This window comes from Miniopterus natalensis, chromosome 1 (assembly GCF_054644295.1).
Source record: "Miniopterus natalensis isolate mMinNat1 chromosome 1, mMinNat1.hap1, whole genome shotgun sequence".
Lineage (NCBI taxonomy): Eukaryota > Metazoa > Chordata > Mammalia > Chiroptera > Miniopteridae > Miniopterus > Miniopterus natalensis.
In genome coordinates, this window is record NC_142081.1 from 38,841,289 (window position 1) to 38,856,436 (window position 15,148).

The window sequence follows — 15,148 nt, forward strand, 5'->3', positions numbered from 1 at the left end:
CCCTCTGATCCTGAATGAACAAGTGCACTGTGGCCCTTGACCTCCACAGCCCCTCCTCACCGCCCTGGCCACCAGTGTCCAGCAGCACACGGGTGAGGGGCTCCTCTCCACAGAAAGGTTGAGGACCGGTTTCTGGGTCTTTCTTGCCCAATCCTATCAAAACGTCCTGGCACTCACCCTTCCTCAGGCTCCACTCTGAGCTTGTTGAAAACAAGTCTCATGCCAGAATCCAAGCAACTAGTTAAAGCATAATCCATCCTCTTAATGATATATTTGCCTTAGAAGGGACTTTTGAGAATAGAGTCCTGCCCCCTCTAGAATCACTCTGACAGTGGACACACAGGCACTAGGGAGCCATGGAGAGCCTGGGGGAGGAGAATAGCACTCCGTGCCCTCTGGGTGGTCTCCCTGCACGCCAGCGCCCAAGACCACCAGTGACCACCTCCACCTGCCTCCACAGCCCTGCCTCTCCAATGCCAGGAAGAATTGCTGGCATCTAGTATCCTGATTCCATTACTGCCTGGCTATGCAGTCTCAGACAAATCATTTAACCTCTCTGAACCTTATTCTTGGAATAGATGTCTGAAAAATATTTGTAGAATTGAATCTTGAGGCTTGGAACTGAAGTGTGCATTTTGAGACTTATGTAATAATCGACCAAGTAAGGTTTTCTTAAAATCCTTTCTAACTCCACTATGCACCCACTCCCTCCCTCTGTTGGTCCCCCCTCCTGCGGGCCCCAAAATAGGCTGTCCTTGCCTCCACAAAAGCACTGCTCACAAGCTGACGTGAAGACACATCTGTAGCACCAACTTGACTGTGACATCTGATTCTTTGACTCCTGCCTCCCGGAAGTGCTTTATGGATGAATTAATGAATGACAAGAGCTACTATGTACCAAGTCCTTATTAGCTGCCAAGCACCTGCTAAGAATTAAAAATGCTAATTCTTACAACAAAATAGCTGAGGATCCTGAGGCTCAGAGAAAGAAACTTGCCGAAGGGTACGCAGCTAGAAGCTTTGGAGGTGGAACTGGAAGTCAGGAATGTCTGTGTCCAGAACTCATGCTCTAACCACTCGGCCAGGAATTCTCAACCTCAGCTCTATTGCCGATCCGGGCTGGGTACTTCTGTGCTGTGAGGCTGTCCTGTGCACTGTAAGTGTTCAGCAGCATTCCTGCCTCTACCCACCAGGTGCCACAGCAACCCCAATACCGCCCTCAGTTGTGACAACCAAAACTCTTTCTAGGCATTGCCAAATGCTACCTGGGGGCAAAGCAAACACCAATTGGAAACCACTGCCCTAGATTATACTGTTTCCAGGGCTGGGGATGTGGCTCAACCCTGGCTGGGGAGATGGACTGTCTGGAGCATGGAGCTTGCGAAGATATAGTCACAAGCCCAGGGAGCATCCAGCTCGTCTGGGGAGGCAAGACTGCTGCAGAGGCCAACTCCGAGGGCAGGTAAGAGCTGAGCTGGCAAATCTGACAGTGGGCACTATGCTCAGGCTGGTACGAGTGCAGGTCATCCTCAGGGAGGGCACAGACTTGGCCTCCAATCTTCTGAGGGCCGCCAAGTCTGCATCCTCATTTTTATACAGAGTGCCGGCGAAGTCAGCTTGTGCAAAGGGTCCATCTGTGCAAGGCCACCCAGGCACAGCCTAGTAATATCTGGTGGGAGCCCTAGCGGCTCCATAGGAAAGGAGGTCATAAATCGGGGCAGGTGCCAGGCCTGGAGCGTGGGACTCAGCTCTTCCCCGGAATGCCCTGCTGTTTGTTTCCCAGCCAGGCCTGCATGCCTGGCTTCCTCTGTCAAGACTTTGGTCCCATGCTTCCAGAATTTTTTCAAACTCCAGGTGTCTGGGCTCCCCCAGCTGGGAAAAGATTGTGACATAATGAAGTCGCTGTGGTAGCCTTCGCTTATGCTCTCGGCCAGCCCTCTCCTCACAGTGCACACTGTCCTCGGTGGGGCTCTCCCAGCCCCCAACTGACCCCTCTCAGGAAAGGGCCTCCAACTGGAAGCACAGCCTGCAGCTATTACCAGGGTAAAATGGCATAAGTAAGAGCCTGTGAGCCACCACCCGGCCAGTGCTGCCAAATCCAGGAGCCCGGCGGAATCCCCCAGCCCACATGTGGCAATTCAGCATCCGGTCCCCCAGCAGAATCCCAGGCACCTGGGTTGAGCCAGCCCTTCTCAGTGCATTACAGAGGCTTCCAGTCATCTGCAGCCAAAAATTCATCTTCAAAGTTTCCTCTGTGAAGCCAAAAAACCTGGTCTGTAGTTGCAGACTTGAACTTAGCAGGCAGAGAGAGGGAGGAAGGGAAGAGAGAGGTGAAGCCCAAACGCTGCACTCCTCCCAGAGCGGAACTCAGATGGAAAACTGGACGCAGGACCAGAGGCTTCGGGGAAGCAGATGGGTATTTTCACTTTTCCTCAACCCACCTCCCTGATTGAAGTCCCAGTCTCGCCTCTGACTTGTTGTGTGACCTTAGCAAGTCCCTTTCCCTCTCTGAAGCTCATTTGTCAAGTGCAGATAATGAAATATGTCCTTCTGGCCTCATGCAAATGGGTGACTGGATGAGAAAGTGTTCCAAAAAGAGCAGAGCACACTCAAGTTTAGGAGTGTTGGCAGTGACTGTGGGCAGAGTCCTTGAGGCCCCGGCCCTGATCCTGGCTCCAGCAGATCATCGGATTCTCCCAGGCTGAGGCTCGAACAGAGTAGGAGGAAGAAAGCTAATCAGAAAGGATGACATTAAACACAACCAAACACATCGGACTCTCCCCAGACCAGCTTATTTATTATCATGAAAACACTGAACAATCAGTTCTACCTTTAGGATATTGGGATTTTGAACCCTTTGATAAGATCAACTTTATTCTCTGAAGTGACACCTTGGAAATGAGGAAAAAAAGCTCTGCTTAAGGTTCACGATCTTGCCCCCTCCTCCGCCACCAGTGACACTACTGCAGGGAGCCCCTGTCTATGTTTAGTTGGCTTTGATTGTCCCAAGGCCAGAATCACATTTTTCTATTGGCACCGTTGCTTTGGGGATAAGAGGAGACTGAGCGCCTTGGGCCCCAAGTGCTGAGGAAGCCTCAAATCCAGACAATCAGCCGGACTTAGGGAGGCTCAGTAGGAGGAAGGTGACACCACTAGTGCTTTAACAGCCCAAAGCTGGGATGCAATCTGCTTCCCATCCTTCAGCCCCTAATCACCAGCATAACCCAGGAAGGCAGCCCCTCTCTGCTTCCACCACCCTGCTCGTCCCTCATTGCCCCTGCTCACTTCTCTTCCTCTTCTAAGTGCTTGTTGTTTGTCTTCCTATACCCCTGATTCTGTGGATTGTTTAAGGAGGTGGGATGGTGGTGGAGAGGGTGCAAGGGCAGCCCAGAATGTGAGTGGACCCCATCCTTGGTTAAGGACCCTGGACTCAATAATATGGAGACTTCACCTCCAGGAGCCAGCACCTCCTGTCTTCTTTCTTGCAACATTCACTTATAACTAATGACAAGCTCTGTCCTCGGAGTGTTGGTTGCCGTGAGTGTGGCCTTTGCTCATCTGTCCGGCCTCATCTTGAACCACTCTGCTCTCTCCCACTTCGTGTTCCAGACCCATCAAACAGCTTTCAGTTCCTTGAAACCAATAGCTCTAAACTCTCTCCAGCCTCAGGGCCTTTGCACAAGTTGTCCCCACCCCCTCCAGGTGTCTGGGCAGGCATCACTTACTCAAAAACGCTTTTGCTGACCCCCTTCTCAATCGAAATAAAACCCCACTGTGGCATTTATTACATCCCTCATCACATTATCACAGTTTGCAACCATTATATTTATTCATGTATTCATTTAGGATCTTTGAGCTCAATAAGGTTTCTGGCACAAAGTAAACGCTCTGAATTTTTACTTAAAAAATGAAGCAATAGGATTTACACACAGGGAAGCAACTCACACACTACAGAGGAATGTGGAGGGGGGCCAAGTGCAGGGGCACAGCTGGAAGGAGCATCAGAAGGAAGGAAGAGTGACAAGAAACTTCCTGGAGGGGTTCTGAAGCCCAAAGAGTGCTGGAGGTTTGGTCATGGATTTGGAGTTTCTTTCTAGAACATTCCTTCTCTCCTAAGATCCGATCCTTGGGATGAGCTTGACCCATTTTGCTCTAAGGATGGGTTGGGGCAAGAAGGTCCTTGCATCACTCAAAAGCCAAGGATTCTGGCTACAGTAAGATTGGGCTGTTAAATAGTGGAGGCAGGAGAAGGTGCCCAGGGTGGCTGGCAGATGCTTCATGGTGCAGGACCCGGTGTAGCTGCCCAGAGAGGGGCACCTGGGGAGATAAGAGCTGATGTGTGTCCCCTCCCCGTTGCCAGGACGGGATTCTGCTGGGAGCCGTTGGTGCCTATGACTGGAACGGAGCTGTGCTGAAGGAGACCAGTGGCGGGAAGGTCATTCCTCTCCGAGAGTCCTACCTGCAGGAGTTCCCCGAGGAGCTCAAGAACCACGGCGCATACCTGGGTGAGAGCCGGAGTGAGGGCTGCTGATGGGCAGTGGGCAAGGAGGGGACCCAGGGGAGCCAGAACACACCCACACACGACACTACCCAACAAGTAAGTAGGTAGAATAACTGACGGGCCATACACCTGTACCTGAAATGTGCTCTAGTGGATGCTTCTAGACGCTCCTCCTCCTCCCAGAAGACCCTGGTGTGTAGAGCCACAGTGAAGGCCAACTGTCTGGCCTTAATGGCAGTAGCCACCTTGGCTAGGATCCTGAGAGAGTGCCTTCTTTCCCCCTCCTCCCCGCCTCCCTCTGTGGCTCATCCAGTGAGGGCAGTGTCTGGGATCTCCAGAAGGTTCCTCCCTACACGCCCCAAGGGAGAGGGGGCTTGGGGGAGGGAGACTGGGAGGCCAGGCTCTCCGCCTCCACGCTGAGGAAGCTATATGGCCTCTGGCACAGGTCCTCTTGTCAGGCCTTCGGGGAGGCTCGTTCAGCTTTCAGGGTGGCCCCGCCTGTCGGCCAAAGAACCAAATGGGAACCAAAGCCCTGACCAGCAGACTGATGGAAACAGGAAATTCTCAGTGCTGCTTGGAGCTTTAAGAATCAGCCACGCCTGCCTCCAGCACATTCAGCCCCCAGGCCCCTCCTACCACCACCATCCTTTCACGGAAGCCCAAAGACCCAGGGCCAGTTGAAAACATTCCCAGTGGTGCCACTGAGGGCTCAGCTCAGAAGAAATCTCTGCTCCACACCACAAGGCTAATCCTGCCCTACCCTCACATGGGTATTTCTGGTTGTGCTAAATACACAGCCATGTTAGCTACTCCATAAGACGCCCTGGCCTTTACTGACCTTTGAAGCCTCATTTTCCAGAACACACCAAGAGTCAAAAAATTTGTGTCTGGAACCAGAGTAGACACCCTACTGCTCCCACGCTCCTGGCCACGGAATTGTCTGTACATCCTGTAGCCACTCTGGAACCAACCAGTAGGACCCCAGAGACAGTATTACACACGCACATGCGCACATGCACACATGGCAGAAGGAGACATCCATTCCCCAGAAACAGCCCAGAAACTGCCAACGGGCCTGACACCCATCTGAAAACTGGGATCCAGTATTCAAGATCATCTGGCAGAAAGTGGAACTCTCGGCTTTGCACACCTGCTGGAGCCCCACTCTCAGGAGAGTTGCTTGAAGGTGCTATACGCTCACCTTCTGGATGCTGGGTGGGCAACTCGAGAATCAGGGATCAGGCAACACCCTCCTGAGAACACAAATTGGCACCTTTCCAAAGAGCCCTGGGCTTCCGTTTCTCTCTCTTTTGCATGACATATGTGTGGCCTGAGAGGATTCCAGGAGCTCTCTCCTTTGAGTCGCAAAGCTTCGGACTGCAAGAATCCCTGAGGTCCTTACACCTACACAGACAACACTAGTTTTCATGAGCCCCTTAGCTGGGGTTTATGGTAATGAAGAGGACACTTTTGGTCCCAGAGAGACAATTAGTGGGGATCAAAAACCAAGCCTGCCTAATATAAAATGAACTGTGGCCAGGGTTCACCCTTCTCCCTCCTCCTGCAGGTGAAGGAAGGGGCTGCACATTCCAGGTCAGCTATGCCTTTAGTGGCCCCACTTGGCTTCCTTTATTTCCTCCAGCGGGGTGGGATTGACTGCCCTGCATTATGGCATTTGCCCGGCCTGCCCTGAATGCACTCCCTGCACTGGCCTGTCCGCCACACAGCTGAGCCAATCATGGGGCCCTGGCAAGGCCTGCCCAGCATGTGGGGCCCAGGACCAGCCTGTTTCCTTCTGTGGCAGGGTACACAGTCACATCAGTCGTGTCCTCCAGGCAGGGCCGGGTATACGTGGCTGGAGCCCCCCGGTTCAACCACACAGGCAAAGCCATCCTGTTCACCATGCACAACAACCGGAGTCTCACCATCCACCAGGCCCTGCGGGGTGAGCAGGTAACAAAAAGGGAGTTTGGGGGGTGGACAGAGGGGGCTGGACAAATGGGAAAGGCTGGGCTGGAGGGGTCTCTGGAGCTCATCTCTTCCCTCTCAGTAGGATAGTACCCAGACCCACAAACATCCTTCCTGGTTGGGGGACATACATCTCCTTCACACCAGCCTTGAATCTGGACTGTACCATCCCCAGAAAGCCAGGTCCTGGTCCTGCTGCAGCAGGAGAAGCTGGGGAATTTGCTTGCCTCCCTTTCATGGACCACTGCCCCTGATGGCCAGCTTCTTCCTGGTCATATCTAGAGTTCAGGGCTAGAGGCAGCATCTAGACTGTGGCTTCCCAGCCTGGGCTGCCAGGGTCCCTAGGTGCCCTGAGGGGTGGTCATGTTCTTCAAGCCACCTTCATGCTGCCAGGAGTAGGAGGAGTTGTGCATCCACCCACTCGAGGCCCCATGGGTTCGTCAAGACGCCAACTTCTTTCATTTTCCTGGAATGTTAACAATGCTGAATGACACGGCAGCCAACACCACTGCCCGCCTGGGATGTGGTGGCAACCAGACCGTGCTGCTGAGAGTCTCGTGTTGGATGATCACAAATACAAATGGAAAGCTGTGAGAAGAGTCAATGGTGGTGAAAAGATCAGAAAATAGGGTTCTGATCCAGGTCATTTCAATAGCTGAGGAAGACTGTGGTCCTGAGAAGCAACATAGCTTTTCCATGGTCATTGAGTGGGTTCATGGCTGGGTCAAGTTCAGAATCCAAGACTCTTGGTGGGGTTCTCTGCATTATGCCACCTCCTGACCTCCAACAACCCCAAAATCAGGCTTGCCCCCCCCCCCGATTGGCAGCATCTAGCATCCATGGCACCCTGGGCCTAGGCTGGGCCTCCCTGTCCAGGTCCTTACTCTCATTCTCAGCTCACCCTCAGCTCTATAGAGCCTGGGAACAGCCCTGTCTCCTGTATTTTCTACTGCCCTTGGCCTGTCACCATGAAGACAATCTCCTCACTGGGCCTCCAGCAATAGGAGCCATCATCCCACCATTCCTCTTACAATCTCAAGGGCGCTGGTGGACCCAGGGCACTGCTCTGCCCCCCAGCCCCTGCCCTCCCCACCCACATTTTCCCCAGGGCCGGCTCTTTTGGGAACCCAAGGCTAGACCTTGAGAGCTGGAGGGAATTTGCTGATGAATTTATGACATTTTTACTGCCCAGTCCCACCTCCAACATCCCAAGGAGAAACCGCAGCGCTGAAGGCAGCTAAATTAAGTGAATTCTAAACGGCCATGACCCACATAGCTGAGGCCACATATTTAGACAGATGTCTCCCTCCCTCCTTCCTTATTTTTTCTCTGTCTGCCTTTTAATTACTTTAGGCAAGCACATCTCTTCCCTCCCCTGCCCGTGTTTTCCTCTCTTCTGTATTTTTATCTTCCTCCTCAGTTAAGAGCTGTTCATGCTTTAGGATAGATTTTCTCTGAAAGCACCCTAAGCCAGGAGATGCCTGGGGGAGAGAAAGTCATGGGCTCAGGTGTCAGACAGACCCGAGTTCCAGCCCAGGTTGGCCATGACCAGCCTTCTGACCTTGAGCCAGCAGCAACTCAAACTCTCAGCTTCAGTTCTTTTCCTGTAAGATGATCTCTCTTTAGGAAGCATGAGGCTCACACATGCTAGTCCAAGGCTGTAAAGTATATCATACAGGGCCTGTCCCTGGGAAAGGCTCCTTCCCTTTCCTGGGTGACCCACTGACTCAATAAACATTTACTGAGTGCCTCCTGTGTGCGAGGCATGGCTCCCAGGCCTGGAGGGAACTCAGCAGGCACAGTGCCCACCCTCAGGAGGCACCTGTGGAGGGAGCAGCTGCTGGTAGGAGGAGGAGAGGCCAGGGGAGCATCCACAAGGGGCACCCACTGTGGGGAGTGGAGTGGGAAGGGCAGAGATGCTTCTAACAGGAAGTGACCTGAGGGATGGTAGACACGGGGAGGGAGGAGAGGAGAGGAGTGCGGGCAAGAAAATAGTATGTGCAGAGGGAAGCCTGGAAGCCAGCCAGGGCCTGGGGCTTTTGGAGAAGAGAAATCACTGGATGCAGCAGGAGGGTTATGGGAGCCAGACATGGGAACTGCAGGCTTGGGGGGTAGGGAGGGAAGCATGTCCAGCAGGGTCACACTGGAGAGTCTGGACTTTTTCCCAAAAGCAAGGAAGCGACATGGTCAGGGACTAGAGGCCACTCTGGTTGCCCGTGGGGGTGGGCTGGAGGGGCTGGCCTGGAGGCAGGGAGGCACTTTAGATGGTACCTGACCTGGGGAAGAAGCAGCAGAGGAGGGAAACAGATGGATTTGGGCCATGTTTGGCAAACAAGTTGGCATTGGCTGGGAGACTGCAGGTGGGAGAGGGTAAAGGGTGGAGCCAGGGAGGACTCTGACTGAGTGGGTGGATGGCACCCTCACTGAGGTGGGGAACATGGCACCCAGTGTGGGAGAGGAACACAGTGAATGCTCAAATGCTGAAAAGAGATTGTAATTCACCACATACGGTGCTAATCCCAGAGTTATTTGTGACATTAAAAATGGGAACAACCTAAATGTTCAACAACAGAGGACTGATTAAGCTCATTTGGCACATGCATCATTTTAAATATTATAGAATCACCAATGATTGTGTAGTAGAAAAAAATTAATAAATGCTCATGATCCATCAGTATGTAAACTATATATATAGTATGGAAAAAATAAAAACATATACACACACACAGAAACAAGGCGCACCCTCTAGAGAAAACAGACCAGAAGAAAATACACAAAAACGTTCATAGTAGTTGGATGTTTGAACAATGGGTGACTTTTATTTTCTTCTTTATACCTTTTTTTATTTTGCTTATTTTTGCCATTATAATGTTTCAATTACAAACATAACAAATGGCAATTGATAAAACTGAACAATGGAAAGAAGAGTGGGGGTGGAGATGGATAACAAGGGATAAAGAGTAGAAGGAAGGACAAACTGACAGGGCAAGTCAACTCCACGGGCGGGGCAGGAGAGAGGAGTGAGAAGGGGAGGATCTTCTCCTCTGCTCACCCAAAATTCCGAGTCAAAGGCCGTCCTCGGGCCCAGCCGCACTGCTTCTCCCCTCCCTGTGCCGCAGATAGGCTCTTATTACGGGAGTGAGATCACCTCTGTGGACATCGATGACGACGGTGTGACCGATGTCCTGCTGGTGGGCGCACCCATGTTCTTCAGCGAGGGCCGAGAGCGAGGCAGGGTGTACGTCTACAACCTGAGACAGGTACTGCTGGGTGGGGGCTGGCAGCCTCCCAGGGGCACCTGGCCCCTGCCTTCGCTCTGGTATCCACGAGGGAAACTGGGTCACCAGAGAGGCCAGCACCCACCTACTGAGCCAGGCCAGAGAGGCCAGGAAGCTCCTCTGTGGTTGGGCTTCTGTAGCCAGAGAGGGGGTGCTGCAGGCCAGAGGGGATCATGACCCCGAGGCCCTTGCCTAGTGCCCCTGATCAGGTCTTTTTCTGCCCCTGGTTTTCCAGACCCAGTTTGTTTTTAACGGGACACTGAAGGATTCCCAGAGTTACCAGAACGCCCGATTCGGGTCCTCCATCGTCTCAGTGCGCGACCTCAATCAGGATTCCTACAACGACGTGGTGGTGGGGGCCCCTCTGGAGGACAACCACCAAGGGGCCGTCTACATCTTCCACGGCTTCCAAGGCAGCCTCCAGAAGACGCCAAAGCAGGTAGCGCCAATGCATGGAGCCGGGACCTAGAGTCCTAGTGGCTCCTGCTCAGTCATTGGTTCGGGATGGTCTTCTGTGTCCTCACTAGGAAGGAATTCCAGTCTCCTAGCTCTGCTTGCCTTGTGTCAGGATTGTGAAATGGGTACATTTTGCTTTGGGAATTTCCACATCACCCCTGTGGGCACCCTCTCCCTGTTTGACTTTATCTCCACGACAACAACAAAGTCCCAGGGACCCGATCCTCAGCCCCTCCCCATGTGTTTGTGCCCTTGCCCACAGTGAACAATTCCTACCTGGGCTCGCTCTTCTCCAGAAATGCTTCATGCTGAACACCTTGCTCACCTCAAAAGTGGCCCATCAGGGGCCCATCCCTCAGGGTCATTATCTTTGCTTAATATGTCACTAGTAAGATAGTCTAACATACCACGATTAGAGATACTAATGGGTACCTGCCAGGTAACATGTATTTACACTTAATGGGGAACTCTTCAGGCACAATACTTTCAGGAGTCTGAGAGTATGACTTAATGGAAGGAATTTCAGGTGCAAGCACAGACCAGGAGAGGAGATAGCTTTGGGCTGGAGAAGCGTCCTGATGGTTTCAAACAGGCTCCCGCCAGGGTTCCCATTTGTATTTACCCTGTAGGGTGGCCCTGCCCCGCCCTGTTCTAACAGTGTCCAGTCCCAGCTTTTTCTTCTTGCTCCCTAGAGAATCGCCGCCTCAGAGCTGGCTCCTGGCCTCCAGTATTTTGGCTGCAGCCTCCACGGGCAACTGGACCTCAACGAGGATGGGCTTGTGGACCTGGCAGTGGGCGCCCTTGGCAACGCTGTGATTTTGTGGTTGGTTCCTTTGCTTTTCTTGACTCTTGGCTCTCCTGAGAGTCACAATGGATACAGGGTTTAAAAGATATGTCCCTTGTCTTTAATCACTGTCAGCCAAACTCACCCTGCTCTTACCCCATCATGATTACAAATCTCCTTTGCATGGAATAACTAAGCTATTTTGAAGTCCCAATCCCTCTTCTCAATGCAGTTCTAAGATTTTCGAGCATTTAGTGTCAAAAAGGCCCTCTTAGAGTTTATCCAAAAGTTCTGGCTACTTAGGCATTTCTTCATCTTCAGCCTTTAAAGCTACTTAAAGGCACAGATCTCCATTCTCCGCTAGTGTGAAAGAATGTACATCTGCTACAGAGACTGCTTTCCTCCAAAGCCCCTTGGGTGAACTTCTGGTCTCCTTTTCCAGGGCCTCATTTCTGCACCAACACTAGATATTTGTCATCTGTCTACACACAGGGTCTCTCTCTAGCAATAGTCTATTGCTTTTTTTAAAAAAGAGGGGGAGCCCGGCTGTGCGTGGCTCAGCAGTTGAGCATCAACCTAGGATCCAGGAGATTGGGGTTCGATTCCTGGTCAGGGCACATGCCCGGGTTGGGGCTAGGCAGCCAATCAATGACTCTCTCATCATTGATGTTTCTATCTCTCTCTCTTCCCCTTCCTTTCCTCTCTCTGAAATCAATAAAGATATGTTTTTAAAATAATAAATAAATAAATACATAAATAAATAATAAAAAGGGGGGGGAGCTTTCTGAAAGCCCATATATTTTACCATGAGATGTGTTCGCTACTTTTTGAACCAAAAAAAAATTTTTTTAATTTGAACATTTTTTCATATATGTTGATGGGAAATTTTTCATCATAAATATAATAACTTAGAGAAAATTTGTAAAGTAAAGAAATCTCTCAGAGTCTCATCACCTTAACGTTACCACTATTAACATTTTGGCCTATCTCTTTTCAGCTTTTTCCCTCCTACATATAATGTGCTATAAATGCGATCACATTTTTTCATACAACGTATAAAAGGCATTAAACAGGGCTGCGCTGTGACTTCACAGGGAGAAGATATGCTCGTGGGCCTCAAGAATATTAAATCTTGTCTTAGCCTTGGTTTTCTAGAAAACAGCTAAAGCCTATGTGCTAATGCTTTTAGGGGGGGAGGGCTTCAGTCCCAGAAGCAGACCTGAGGGCGAAAGGAAACAAGCAGGAGGTTGCTGAACCAGCCCCAGCTGGCAGCCTGGGGTTGGCACAGCTCCTTGCTCACTGTCTCCCCGGAGGGGGAATACAACCTCTGCTTCCTGCAACAGCCCATCAAGGGGAGGGAGGGGTGCAGGGTAACCGCGGGCTCCTCATGTCCCCCACTTGCCGTGGCCCACACTCCCAGGTGGTGCCCCTGGCCCTCTCGGCAGCAGAGGGAGCAGGGTCTCTGTGGGTACTGCTGTGGACCGGCGCATGGCCTGGCTCTCTTTGCAGGTCTGCTCCAGACGTGGGGGCTCTTAGGTCTTCGGTGGTGGCAGCTTGGGTGGTAAAGCTATTAGCTATGTTGGTTCCAGTCAGGAAGTAAGACAGGTGACCAAGACGCAGGGTGAGGTGTAGACGTGGCCTAGCGGGTCCTTAGGGTAACACATAAACTAAGTCGTTTACAGGAAGCCAAATAGGCTTGAGCATACACACCAGCAGAACCGGTCCCGCAGCAAGGACTGGATCAAGTTCTGGCTTCTGAGATCTCCAGGGAGGGGCTGCCTGAGTAGTGATGAACTTGTGGGTGGAGCAAATTAGGGAGACTTTATGGTCCAATCTCATGGATCTCACATGGGACTGACTGCCCATTAGGATTACCTGGAGAACTTTTAAAATTCTCACTGCCTAGGCTTTGCCCGACCACAATAGTTTTTAAAGATTCCCCAGGTGTTTATCTCCAATGAGTAGGTGAGTTTGAGCACCAGTGATATAAGCTATTATGTTTACTCTGCACATTCTACACTGTCTCACTTACCTACATTGAGTCTTACAATTCCCATGAGAGAGGTCAGGTGACCTGCCCAGGGTCCTGGGAGAAACCAGCAGAGCCAAGACTCAAATCCACCCTTTTCACTCCACAGCAAGAGAAGGAAGCACCTCCTCCCTTATGCTAAAGAGCAGACCTTAACACTGAAACTCTGAACATCTAAATCACACCACACTTATTTCTTTTTATATGAATGTATGGTTTAGAAAGGCAATACATGTCTTTCCCTGAATAGGTTTGACTTAGACCAATAGAAGAGTAAGTTTGCCTTTCCTTGGCTGCCTGGATGGGTAGTGTCGGGGGGATGGGTGTGGAATCTCTAGTACAGGGAGCGATTCCCTCCTGTGGCTGCACACTGGACTCCCCTGGGAGCTTTAACACCACCCCTTCAAAGTCTGGTCCAGGGGCCATGGGCGGCAGCATCATTGTAGTGCTTGCTAGAAATGTGGCGTCTGTGCCCACCTATCAGATCAGATCTGCGTCTTTACAGATCCCCAGAGATGTGCCAGTGTATTAAAATAAAGAAGCACTGCTTTAAGACATGTTGATGTGATTCTGATTTAATTCAACCTGGAGTGCAACTTGGGCACCAGGATTTTTTTAGGCTCTCCAGATTATTCTAATGTTTATCCAGGGCTGGGAACCACTGATCTAAAAGTGGTGAGGAGGCCAGAGAAAGTCAGTATGGTCCACAGGAAGGAAAACAATGAAGGGCTGCCTCCAGGGCCAGGGAGGTCGCTGAGCCCACCCCTCATCACATTTTGCCCAATTCTTCAACAACTGGGGCCCTTCTCTGCCCCCATCCCCACGCCCTGCCTCACCCCCCACGCCCCAGTGGTGGTTCTTCAGATTCCACTTCCATCTGGCTCTCCACATGTCCCCCAGGTCACAGCAGGGCCATCTTGGGCCCACCCTACCCCAGCTACCTGCCCTTCTTCTCCAGGTCTCGCCCGGTGGTTCAGATCAACGCCAGCCTCTACTTTGAGCCATCCAAGATCAACATCTTCCACAGGGACTGCAAACGCAGTGGCAGAGACGCCACCTGCCTGGCTGCCTTCCTCTGCTTCACACCCATCTTCCTGGCTCCCTATTTCCAAACAGCGACAGTCGGTAAGCCAGGCCCTCCCTCTCCTCTGTGGACTTTGAGATTGCTCTGTTTCAAAACTGAGCTTTCACTGAAATGGGTGCTGTGTCAGGTCACACCTGGAGCCACTTTGATGTCTGCTAGGTGCCCATTGGATGCTCTAATTCCAAGGGACAGAGAAGAGATGCCATGCCAGGGCAAGGATGGCAGTGTGCAGAGGTGACCAAAGGAAAGGACAAGGGAAGAAGGAAGTAGTTGGGGTGTAGTTTGGATCAGAACAGAGGACTGGAAGCAGTGGAGTAAACCGGGGTGTGAAAGCCCTGAGGTCAGCCTCCGTGCAGAGCAAGAGTCAGGCCCGGGAGGGGAGCTGGAAATCAGGGGATCAGGCGGATGAAGACCCTGGTAGCGGTGGGCGCTGCTCAGAATAGGTGTGAGTCCATAGCAGTGCAGTTTGCTTCTGAGGGTCCATCACTTCCCTTCCAGCCAAGGCTGGGGTCAGATACCTGCTCATGGCAGCCTTGGGCCCAGGCAGCCCTAGGAAGTGACAGCTACAGGTTCTGAGACCAGGCCAGTGCAGGAAATGGGAACTACAGAGAGCTCCTCAGCCCAGGATCAGGGCCAACCAGGCAAAGAAGAAACAGGTGTCCGGGGGAAAGATGAGAATAAAGTCAGGCCTGGTGGTGTGCCCTTCTCTCAACTTCTACCTATGAAAGGAGAAAGGTAGGACTGGCGGGGTTACGGGAGAAAGGACTGAGCCTCCTTGGCATCAGCGAAAGATCAGCCTGGCTGAAGGAGGGGAGGCTCTAGGCTTCAACCCCAGAGCAGAGCCTTCCGTTTGAGGTATTGGTGGGAAGCTGGTGGGAGATGGCCAGCCCTCCCGAGGGTGATGGGACCTGCCACCTGCAGGGGCTCTGAAGCAGACATGCTGGGATCCCAGAGCCAAGGATGAGAGCTGGGGAAAGGAAAGGGGAGAGGTGGGAACATGCGTTGACTCCAGGAGGGGCTCAAAGGGGCATCACCCTGACCTCATGTT

At 52.0% G+C, this 15,148-nt stretch overlaps 1 protein-coding gene across 1 annotated transcript in view; it reads left to right on the forward strand.

Annotated features, from left to right (window-relative positions):
* Positions 1-15,148, forward strand: part of ITGA11 (integrin subunit alpha 11) — a 116,979-nt gene that overhangs the window by 78,269 nt on the left and 23,562 nt on the right. Inside the window, exons 11-16 of the mRNA XM_016198075.2 lie at positions 4,361-4,505; positions 6,306-6,454; positions 9,589-9,729; positions 9,983-10,186; positions 10,896-11,026; positions 13,975-14,141. Coding sequence (XP_016053561.2) covers positions 4,361-4,505; positions 6,306-6,454; positions 9,589-9,729; positions 9,983-10,186; positions 10,896-11,026; positions 13,975-14,141 — 937 coding nt within the window. The remainder of the gene's footprint in view (positions 1-4,360; positions 4,506-6,305; positions 6,455-9,588; positions 9,730-9,982; positions 10,187-10,895; positions 11,027-13,974; positions 14,142-15,148) is intronic.